At 35.5% G+C, this 12,238-nt stretch overlaps 2 protein-coding genes across 3 annotated transcripts in view; one reads left to right on the plus strand and one right to left on the minus strand.

Annotated features, from left to right (window-relative positions):
* LOC127854844 (cytoplasmic 60S subunit biogenesis factor ZNF622-like) overlaps positions 1-726 on the minus strand; it is a 22,756-nt gene extending 22,030 nt beyond the window's left edge. Inside the window, exon 1 of one of the 2 annotated variants that reach the window (XM_052389909.1) lies at positions 610-726. The gene's annotated coding sequence lies outside the window, so the exon portion shown is untranslated. The remainder of the gene's footprint in view (positions 1-609) is intronic. The other variant, XM_052389910.1, reaches the window with a different exon arrangement.
* Positions 696-10,857, plus strand: LOC127854845 (60S ribosomal protein L37a). The gene is made up of 4 exons (XM_052389911.1): positions 696-805; positions 7,081-7,209; positions 9,321-9,403; positions 10,754-10,857. Exons 1-4 carry the CDS (start codon positions 803-805, stop codon positions 10,815-10,817), a joined length of 279 nt encoding a protein of 92 aa, XP_052245871.1. The 5' UTR covers positions 696-802; the 3' UTR covers positions 10,818-10,857.
* The last annotated feature ends 1,381 nt before the right edge of the window (positions 10,858-12,238 follow it).

Genomic DNA, 12,238 nt, shown 5'->3' on the forward strand with positions numbered 1-12,238 from the left:
AATTGTGTACATATATGGAATAAAAATGTGATTATTGCAACCATATGTAAATTTCATTACCTTATTTTGGGTATAACTGATCATTTTTATATTTTAAAATTTCATCTATATGGGGTCATTTTGGGACTTGACATGAACCTTAAAATAATCCCCGATGCAGTATTTTATATTCATTCACCAATATATGTAGAAATGTATCCAAGAAAATGAGCTTTCTTTGATTTATAGCGTGACATAAATATGTTATGACTCTGGTTGACTTTCGATACGGGGTTAGCTTCAGCATACAGGTCTGTCAATACTATGTAAACTGTACGCTGAAGTTTCTTTAGCTAATAATGGCTATATTGGACTATAGTAAATGTCCAGTAAAAGTGTTTCCTCACAAATATCATAACTAAAACGAAAATGTGCGGAAACAACTTTTTTCAATTTTGTCAATTTACCAAACCGTGAAAACTTGAAAAGATCCCTTTAAGGTGTCACATGTGTTTTTTAAGTTTCTCAGTTGTTTTTTGTTTTTGTATGCTTGACAAATGTAAAAATAAATAATAGTGACAGACAGAACATAAGGCCAAATCGTATAAAATTGATTGTTCTTAGCTCTACCTTTTTATTCCTTTAAAAACTGTCAACAAATAAATTGTAGGCTAATTTCGCAAAGCAGTGTGCTTTCCTCAGTTTCTGTAAACGCTTATTGGTCTTGAACATGTTGCACAATAACAAAGCGTCTGACAGCCCAAGAATCTTCCCATAATGCAAGAACTGTAAACTTCCTTTTGGAAAGCCTAATCACAAGAAAATGGTGACTATTTTTGAAGTGCATTATAAATCGAGCGTCATCATTTGTTTTATCTACAATTTAAACAGAAATCAAGTTGTTTATAAATTTAAAACATATCAGCCGCTTAATATTTGTATTTAAACTATGCATTTATGAAAACAAGGCCAGAAAATAGTATCTGACATACAACAACTTGGCCCACATTAATTCGTCCACTGAATGTAATAACTGGTGTAAACTGACATTTGACAGATGTCATGTGTTCGCACATGTCAATTTGGTAAAAAAAAACATTTTTAACGGAAAATGTCTTAATATTTTAATAGTTGATGTATGCCACTTAAATATAAAATACAAAAATGGTGAAAGAAAAAAAAAAAATCAGTAACATACTTGTAACATTCAGTGGACGAATTGTGTGCAAGATATCAATGGTTTGGATAAAATCGTCATTGTTGTATGGCTTGATAAAGCAATAATGTCTTTTCAAATAAAAAATGCAATCTGTGTCAAAAAACCCTTTGCCAGGGCCTCTTTCTTCCCCTTAACCAAAAAGGCCCTTTCCCTAGTCTTATTTATAAGACGCGCAAAGAATTTAGAGATACTTTTTATAAGGGCTAAATTCTTTGGAACGTCTTATCGGGGGAAAAGTCAAAAATGTGTTGGAAACCAGAAAGTTTAAATTTTCATCTATTTGCGTAAAACTGCAAAATAACATTACCAGCTCATTCAGTTTTAGTTCAGAAGTCCATTTTTACCTCAAATATCGTCGAATTGAAGTTGGAAAGGCATAAATTCTTCAGTTAAACTTCTGCTTAAATCGCAAAACAATCACTGACCTGTAGCCATGTCATGAAACTGATTTAAATATGAACCAATCGGAAGAAGGCATTACGGTGTAAGGTGTACGCGTAATTTTATTTAACATGAGCTTTTAACACCGACTTTTACCTAACTAGATCTAGTGTGCTAATCTTTGTCGATTTAATAAGCATATGTTCAAAACAGATATAGTGCAGTTTCTATTCACTGTTCTAAGTTTCAGCAAGTTTTTATTCATGTCTTTTTCGCACCTCTGTCTGTGTTGTTTTATTTACTTACATTCTACGTTTCATAGGAGGACAGTATACTGTACGATCTGTATCAAAATTATTTGTGTACAGTATAAAAATAAAAGATGTAATTTATTTCAGAACTTTTTAATTGTCAATTTAGAAAAAAAACAATGCTAAATTAATCCAGAAAAGTATAACATCGGTTTACTATGTATGCTCTGCACCACAACAGACGAACGTAAACTGTATTTTACGCTGTTTATTCTCCCACTTTAAACCAGATGCTTTACATCGAGGTCATGTTATCGATTTATATCTACACAGCGAGCGAAGCGAGAGATATTGTAAAATTGAATAGTGGTTGGATTTAAATTGATCAGGCGTGCAAAATTCAAAGTGTCATTACATAATTTCTACGGGACTTTATCGAGAAATGAATTATCTACACAGGTATGTAAATGTTATTGCAATCAGTTGATATTAAGTGTCTGATATCGGGGCTTGAATGTTGCGCACAAAATCCTTGCGCAACAATATAGACAAAGAAGAAAAACATTCCAACACATTTTAAATGCTAGCCCGGTTTGACGCTCCAAATATTACCAATATAAAAAGTAGCTTAATATTTGAGAGCGTCAACAAGTTTGACTAGCCCTTTCCCCTACAGTCGATTGGTGTATAGCGGATTTTAGTGAGTAACGGATAGCTTTAACGTTTTTTGCAAAAAAACTTTTATTTATGTTAAGATTTATAGTTTTCTATGAATTGAATACAAAAAGCCTTTCATTGTTAAGTCATTTATGTTTTTGTTGGTGTGTGTCAATGTTTACAACTGTTTCTTTTTTCGAAAGCAAAACAAGGTCACGTTATGCACGCACCGTTTTGTGACGACAGGAAAAGTGCAGACGAATGGTTTCTTGAATTTTGCAGATTTTGTTTGGTAAACATAATGTTCATTGATGTAATATTTTAGTATAATGTGTCCTTTACAAAAGTAAGAATGCTCAGAAACCAGATTGATGCGTACCATATAAAATAAGCATGAAAGCTGCAACTCGGGATTTAGTGAATAACAAACATGTGGTGACCTATATTCAGGAATGTGGAGATTGTCTCAAAATAAATATAAACTAAAAAAAATTGAAGTTGTCCAATACACATGTGGTTAGCGTGTGGCTATGATAGTGTTTTTCCCAGGCCATTTTAGTGTGGCGAAAAGCCACGCCGCCCTCCCGGATCGCCACGCTGCCCTTTTCAAAGGCAAATTTCGCCATGCGCCCTTTTTTTCAAAGGCAAATTTCGCCACGCGCCCTTATCGATCACATCTTTATTGCCTTATGATCTAACTTGGTCCGCAAAATCAGCTTCCTTGATTGTCTGTGACGCTCCGACTGTGCTTGATTTACTCGAGAGACGTCAGCGCCTAATCAACTATATTTAATTGAGCAGATTTAATCTATGTAACAGTGCTCGATTTATAGGTAGGTCTTACTGACTGCTCCAAAGCTGTGAATAGTCATGCGTGAATAACCCCGTGTCAGTATCAATCGATAATGCCGGAGGCTATGTTATACCAAGTGCACTTTTCGCGCGGCAATGTTTACTCCTCCACAATATAATCATTACTTCGGAGACTTGTGATGAAAAACTCAATGTTATTCTCGTGGCAATTGTGCTTTGCACGCATTATTCAGTTATATCAAAACATGTATTTTTACGCATAATTACATTTAAATTCACAAACAAATTTATTCTTTATCGTTTTCGTCTTTAAGATAATTAGATCTAAGTATTGAAATAATTACTGAGACGTATACCAATTTAACAAAATGCAAATCGCGTATACGATTTAACGTTGCTATGCGCACCTGTCGCTTACATCATTTTACATTTTATCAACATGGCGGACTATACAGAATTAAATCGTGACTCTGCAAAAATGGCAAATAACGTCGTAAACGATCGAATTAACGATGGAGATTATACATTAAAAAGGAATTAATGAAATGTCTATGATAATCAACGATGCATAAAAATGTTTTAGATAGCAACAACATTATTTATTTATTTGTAATCTACTCGGTGGATGTATGTCACGGAAACGAGTGTTTGCATATTGTTAGCGATCAATTTACTCGCAATGTTATTTTAAACATCTGTCGAGATTATTGTTAGAAAATGGGATAAGACAAACATGGTTTCATTTATATGTTAGTGGATATGTGTATAATCAGATTCATATGCATATATTGCTTTATTATGTTTGTCGTGCTGTACAGTTTATTGAAACAGCATGGAACTTTAATGTACATTGCAAGGTAAATATATTAATATAAATCATAGTAAGTTAAAAACATCTATTACCATTAAATGTGCTTTGTTTATACAGTCGAAACTGACCTAACGGCCACCTGAATTTACCGGTCACCTGCAGACAACGGTCAGTCTGGAATCCCCCCGACGAAAAACACTCTATATTACACTTTAATTCAACGGCCACCTGTCCATAACGGCCAACGGCCACTACATTCCACTCCGAAATTCATGTTTGACCTGAAATCAACGGTCACGCGTCATTCGTCTCGAGTCGTCTTGAGTCGCAAAAATTATAAACACAGCACATCATGTGTCCGCCTATTTTGCGGTCAAAGCGTCTGATAGCGGTAATTGTCTTTGATATTATAAAAGCGGCCCGCTGCGAGTAAACAAACAATAAGGTGTTGAGAAGGTTTCTTTTCCGGGGATAATTGTGGGGGTATCTTCAAAAGCAAATATGCAACTCATTTTGCTACCAGTTGTTTATTAAAAATATATTTTATATTCGTTATTTTACATGACTAACCCACTCCTCTAAGCCGAAATGATCCGTAAAACAAAATTGTGTCTTTGTGTCGTATGAGCGAATCTGCACTAAATCTAAATTTAGGTTCACATCGTACATGCAGTTGGTTAACGAAAAGACGGTTGATATTCATATGCATTTTTATAAACTGTTAGATGCCCATAATATCACTTTAAACAGGTGACATTAACAATAACAACGTGTATTAATAGCAATTATCGTCTGCATGCATAACGCATTAGCGCGTGACAAAGTCAATTGATCCGTATCGCTGATTAAGTGTTAAAAACAACATTAAGCTGGCGAGTGTTTTGATAAGAAGGCGATAAGAGGATTAGTGATCAGCTTTAATGGCAAAACATGGAATGATTTGCAACATTTATAACAAGCTTTAGGCATTTATGAAAGACTATTTGTTCATGTAAAAAAAGCTGAAACTGAAAACGTTTTTTTTAATTTTCATGACTCCATTATGAAATTCCAAGTGAATTGTTTTGTTTGTTGCGAGCGATAATGGTTGTGTGTGTTTTTAAGTTTGTTTGCGTGATAAGTTATCTTCTTTTTGGTGCATGATGTGCTTTGTTTTTTTGGATAAAGAATGAATGGAGTGAATTGTCTTGTTTGTTGCGAGTGATAATGGTTGTGTGTGTTTTTAAGTTTTTTGCGTGATAAGTCATCTTCTTTTTTGTGCATGATGTGCTATGTTTTTTTGGATGAAGAATGAGTGAATGTTTGTGTTTTATATGAGGTTTTTGAATAAAAATGCTTTTGTGTGATGTTTGCGTACGAATAAATTTTAAAAACTTTTTGCGTCTTTTTAGAACGGTACAAATACACCGTACTATCGGTTTATGACAGCGATTCTGCTTTTTAGACTTGTACGGACGTGACGTCAACGGCACGTGACAAGCTTTATTTACTAAATGAGCGAAATGCATGAGTGAATTATTTACTCGAGGGTTGAAAACAACATTGCTTTAATTTAACAATTTAAAATTAAATCAATATATAAGATATTATTCTGTATAAGTCAATATACACACGTAAGTTAATTCTTATTATGCTTAGTTAACGGCAATGAGCCTTTAACACTGTATGCAAACGACTGGGGAGATAACGACGTAGCAATACTAACAACTGACAAACCATCTTAAAATTGTGATCCGAATTCAACGGTCACCTGTTGACAACGGTCACTTTGATCATTTCCCTTGAATGACCGCTGAATTCAGGTTTGACTGTATGTTATTTTTTCCACAACTGCTTCTGATGCGATTACATGTTTCCCCGTAGTTAAGGTATTCAGGGAACGTTTTTGCCCTTTTTTGCCTAAACTGCGCGCTAAAATACCCCTTTTGAAAGTAATGCGCCATGCCCCTTTGCCCTCCTGGGAAAAACACTATATGATATTAATAAGTGAAAACATAATTTTTAATGAAAAATAATCAAATAATGACGAAAAATCGATTTCTCTGAAAACATATTTTCCACTATCAAATCTATATATAGATTCAACTCAAAATGACCCAATATAGGGTGCATCGCTTTGAACAGCCATTACTTCATCAATTGTGCAGCGATTTCCATGACCTTGGTCTTATTTAAGGCAGAAATGAATTTTCTTTCAGGAAATGTACATATATTGCAATTATTTTTTTAAACATGCTGTGTCAAATTTCAAGAAATAACACGATACACATGTAATCCGATAAAGACCTAAGCGATCCGGTAATGGCTGAATCAGTGTACCATGAAATTCGCGCTGTAAACAAATAATATTTTTGGGAAATTTAAAACGGCTGGAATGTTTCAATAGGAAAGACATGTGTCTATCTAGGTTTAATGGTTTAATTACTGAATGCATGGTGTTTACGTTGAAATGAGACTCGAAGTCCTTAGCTATCCTTTATACACCAATCGACTGTACATACATTTCTTTAAAATTCTGCATTTTTCTTTTATGTATCCAATCTTCCACAGGATTTTTTATTCCCTAAATCCAGAAAATTGTGTCTTTTTTCCCCGAAAAATAGGCTATGGCTATTTCCCCAAAGTTGGTGTTTTGGCCCTGCCAATATAGTGTAAGCTTGTACCTTTCTTCGGCATTTGCATTTATAATTATTTAATGATCACTCATTCTTTTATTGTATATGTGTGATGACTTTTTTTCCCCATAAAGTTCACAGCTCCTCTGGAGCAGCAAAGCACTTGGACTGTACAAGGTGTCCTGGTTAGAACCAGTACTTGATGTCTTTGTGAGAGATCTAAAGAACGCTCCCGCAGTAGGGATCAAAACCCGTGACCCGATTGCTTGGTGAACACTATCCACTACGTAATGGGGACCTTGTAGTGTACTGATGATTTTATCATATAGGTTAAGCAGTACACTTATATTATAGGCCAAGCGAACCAAGAAGGTGGGCATCTGTGGCAAGTATGGTACCAGATATGGTGCTTCACTCCGTAAAACTGTCAAGAAGATGGAAATTTCACAGCACTCAAGATACACATGCCCCTTCTGTGGAAAGGTATGTTTTTAAATGTAGTGTTATTTTCAAGAGCTCTTACTAGTTATTTGTTGTCAGCCTTTTTCCTCACCACTATGGGAATGGTTCTGGTACCGGTCAAAATTGGGAAAATTAGTGCTGCTTTCAATTTTTCATGCACATTTTGAAATTTACTAATTATGCTGGAAACTTTAAAAAACATGCAAATAATAAAGTTGAATATTAACATCAAAGTGCAGGGGGACACTGGCCCCCTGGTATTTTATAAGTTGCATATTAACATCAAAGTGCAGGGGGATACTCGCCCGCTGGTATTTATTATATTTCTGTTTACACTAAACAATGAATTTATTAAACTAAACACTCTTTTAACCGAAACTATGCTTGAGAGTATCAACTGTCTAAATCGGGACTCAGAGCCTCGGGTTCCGTAGGAAAACCTGCCTCTTACTGAACCAGGTTTGCGGCAGTAGACCGTGTGTCACTATCAATGGATAATTTCAGTGGTTTTGTGGCAGTTTGTTGGTTTTGCTTTAGCTGCCACACTAATCAGTCTGTACGGTGTAGTGCTGCAACAATACGCCAAAAACCGTATTGCAATATATTGTCAGTTCAAAAACCCGTATTGCAATATATCGCAATATATTGCTAACTTGTACCAAAATTATAACTTGCCAATTACCCGATAATCCCGTATATTCCAGTTTTAAATCAAATTCTGATAAATATTTACTATAAATGTGCTCAAGAATAACAAGAAACGCAAACATTTGCACATTTTCTTAAGTATCAAATACATTTTGGCATTTGTTACTATTTAAAGTGAAATAACGTCCAACTGGGGGCGTTTTTTTCCACTGAACACGCGTAATTCACCTGACGTGATGTTCCCATTTTTATACAACACAAAATACACCCATACTTTCCATGCGACGTTCTACACGTCTGTATAATTTTCGCGCGCTTTTTATTGAGACAAAGGATAAAGCCCTTTTTATGATGCTAGAATTTTTTATTGTCGCATTAGCATTAAAATTTGGAAGCGTATTTCTGAAATTCGGATAACAAATTTAATAATGCTCAATTCAGAATCGAACGAAACATTTACAGCTGTTCGCAATTAATTCAACGATAATCTGTTCAAAAGCATCGAACGAATGCTCCGATGTAACAACGCTACTCCGTATAATACACTTTCAGAATGTTATTTTAACGAAAAAAAAATATTTACACTGCTTTGTTTTGTTTACCTTGTTATCATTATTTCGGATGGCTTTTCTGGGCGAAATGTGAATGAATTTTGTAAAATTTTCGTACCGGTATGATGAAAATCGTATCGCAATACAATATGCAGATTGCGTATTGCGATATATACCGATATACCGGTATATTGTTGCAGCACTAGTACTGTGTAGTCCTCCACGAAAAATTGTGGCCAGTTACTTAGGAGACTGATGATGGCAACTTTGTGTAATCCTCATGGAAAATGTTTCATTTCATGCTTAATATTGTCAAAACATTTATTTAAACACGTTCAAGCATTTTATTCATCATTCTATGTTTGTTTATTTAGAAAGTCGAAAATAAATTATAATCCTCGAACAATGCTGTGTGAAAATGACTGTCCGAAAAAATGTACTTGTTTTTTACATGAAATACAATTATTTGCAGAAAAATTACAAACATGTAGGTAACTAGCAAATACATAATCAATATATAATTTTGTTAACATATTGCTTTACTATATGCTATTGCACTGCTTTACTTTTGCTAATTGATCTTTGCAAGGTTTTGTTGACTAAGATTTTCGGAAATTAGTGAAGATTTTTTGTCAGTTACAGTTCATGTCCCTGCAATCTGCTAACCAATCAGAAATAAATCAATGAAATACCAGCCAAATCGGTAAAGAGCGCAAATTTCAGGAACGAAAATGAAGCTTTAGCGCATATTAATTTGGTTCTTAAATGATTGTACACTGGGATTAAATCCCCCCCCCCCCACACACACACAAAATCTTCTGGGATTTACATTGATCTCAAAATCGACACTGGGTGGTCCGATTTCCACAATAATCTCGATGATCGACACACATGTTATTATAAATATAGGCTTTGTTATAATTTTTTCCACAGGATGGTATGAAGCGCCGAGCTGTGGGCATCTGGGCCTGCAAGAACTGCAGAAAGGTCGTAGCTGGAGGTGCCTGGGTGTACAGGTAAATGTTTACAGCATTGAGCCTTGTATGAAAAAAACCGGCATAATGCATGTGCGTAAAATGTCCCAGATTGGCCCTTGCAATCCTCACAGGCTAATCAGGAACGAAACCATCCCCTTTAATGGTAATTCGTTTCAAGCCTTTTGTTAGCATAAATAAAGTTAAGGCGTAAAGTGTTGACTATGAATAGCCAGAACACAGACTGCTCAGGCTAATCTGGGATGACACTTAAAGCACATGCATAAAACCTGTTTTCCAGAAAAAGGCTATAATTATTGTGCTTTGTACTTCTTATTGCAGTACTCTTGGAATGTAGGACTAGTTAAGGGTATACAGGTAATGGGTAACTGTGTTTCAGGACATGAGAGTATTTGATAGAATTTTGGGCCATATTTATGTCTATTTTTATCGAAATGTTCATTGAAAAAAAGTCTGTTCTAAATGAAAATCCAGTGAAGTGTTGTCCCTGATAAGCTTGTGCACACTGCACAGGCTGATTATATGCTGGGCAACTTAACATCCATGTATTAACATCAGTTGTCACAAATCAAGGGCTTTTTGTGAATGTTGCCTCTGATAAAAATTTCAGTATGAGATACAAAAGCTTAACACAAAACAATACAGCCCCTGATCATTGATGTTGATAGCGTGCAAAGCTTGTAAATTTCAATGCTTTAGGAATGCATTTATCAATCTTTACCCATTTTTCAACTACAAATACTTTCGAAGTCAGTCTTGATCCTTGTGATAAAAATTTAAATTAAAAATAAATAAACCCTACTTGACAACCTCAAGCAATGTTGATAAATATTTGTGCCTCACTCTGGGAAATGGCGCTTAATGCATGTGCGCAGAGTGTTGTCCAAGATTATCTATTTTTATGCCCCCCGATCAAATGATCGGGGTATATTGATTTTGGCCTGTCTGTCATTGTATGTGTCTGTCATTGTATGTGTGTGTCTGTCCCAAAACTTTAACCTTGGTCATAATTTTTGCAATATTGATGTTAGCAACTTAATATTTGGCATGCATGTGTATCTCATGGAGCTGCACATTTTGAGTGGTGAAAGGTCAAGGTAATCATTCTTTGTTAAAGGCTAAATATATGGCTTAAAAGCGGCACAGTAGGGGGTATTGTGTTTCACAAACACAGCTCTTGTTTCCTTGTAAAGGAAGTCTCTTCTATACAAATTCAATCAAAACAGAAAGTGTTTTTCTGATAAGCCTGTGCAGACTGTACTTCTAACACATCAACAGACATTATGCCCCATTTTCCCAGAACAAGGCTCATAAACGATTGACAAAAGTTTGATTGAGCACCTGTTTGAATGATTTCCTGTTTGATTTCAGCACCACAGCAGCAGCTACAGTCAGAAGTCAAGTGCGCCGTTTGAGGGAAATGAAGGAGTCATAAACTTTCTCTGTAAACTTGTGCATTAAACTTCTGTAAATAAGCTGTCATGTTTGTTGTGTATGCAGCAGATGATTTTAAGTTGTAGTTATAATAAGAACAGAAGTTTACTTATTAAGATTTTATTTCCATCATACCTAGATCGATATTGGTAGTGTTGAACACAAACAATCAACATCTTGAATCATCAGCAGTACCAGCCATCAATTGCAGATTGCTTTCAAACAAATAGAAATCAAATCGACCCTTTCCCCCTCAGATGCAAAGTAAACAAGCAAATTCGTTGAATTGATATCCCCCGCCTATATGCTTCTGGACACAAGAGTATTATATTTGACACTCAAACAAGCATTTTTCCAAGATACAAAAGGCCATAACTCTGTTATTAACGGATGGTGTACAATGCCATTTGGCGTGCATTATCCTCTTATCCATATATATACTCATACGAAGTTTCAATGAAATACGCCAAAGCACTTCCAAGATATGGCTCCGGACAGCCTGACAACGCCAAAACAATATACCTCCGCCTCTGGTGCAGGATATATACTCATACCAAGTTTCAATGAAATCCGCCAAAGCACTTCCAAGATATGGCTCCGGACACAAAAGTACCTATAGTTAAAAGCATTTTTTCAAGATACAAAGGGCCATAACTCAGTTTTTAACAGATTGTATACAATGCCATTCGGCATGCATCATCCTCTTATGCATATATATACTCATACCAAGTTTCAATTTAATCCCCCAAAGCACTTCCAAGATATGGCTCCGGACACAAAAGTGCCTATAGTAAAAAGCATTTTTTCAAGATACAAAGGGCCATAACTCTGTTATTAACAGATGGTGTACAATGCCATTTGGCGTACATCATCCTCTTATGCATATATATACTCATACCAAGTTTCAATGAAATCCGCCAAAGCATTTCCAAGATACGGCTCGGGACACAAAAGTGCCTATAGTAAAAAGCATTTTTTCAAGATACAAAGGGCCATAACTCTGTTTTTAACAGATGGTGTACAATGCCATTTGGCGTGCATCATCCTCTTACGCATATATATACTGATACGAAGTTTCAATGAAATCCGCCAAAATCTTCCAAGATATGGCTCTGGACACAAAAGTGCCAGAAGGACGGACGGACAACAACAAAACAATATCCCTCCGCCTCTGGCGGGGGATACAAATGGCCATGTGCAACCGGAATAAAATTAAAACAACCAGCAATTAACTTGCAGTATGCTAAGGTTTTATGCTGTTTATTTTAAACCTATTTATTTTAGCTGGATTGCATTGAAAGCCTCACGCTTGTAGAAACACTCCCGAGTCCGTTTCCTGGGCATATAACCAGTACTTTGTGTCTTTGGGGAAAATCTAGAGCATACTCCCCGAGTATTGATTGAACCCATGACCTCCCGATC

The sequence above is a fragment of the Dreissena polymorpha genome, chromosome 13 (genome assembly GCF_020536995.1).
Source record: "Dreissena polymorpha isolate Duluth1 chromosome 13, UMN_Dpol_1.0, whole genome shotgun sequence".
Classification (NCBI taxonomy): Eukaryota; Metazoa; Mollusca; class Bivalvia; order Myida; family Dreissenidae; genus Dreissena; species Dreissena polymorpha.

Coding starts and splice junctions, on each gene's coding strand:
- LOC127854845 (XM_052389911.1), top strand. Junction 7,210..9,320: donor CATGCCCCTTCTGTGGAAAG/GTATGTTTTTAA, acceptor TTTTTTCCACAG/GATGGTATGAAGCGCCGAGC. Junction 9,404..10,753: donor GGAGGTGCCTGGGTGTACAG/GTAAATGTTTAC, acceptor GTTTGATTTCAG/CACCACAGCAGCAGCTACAG.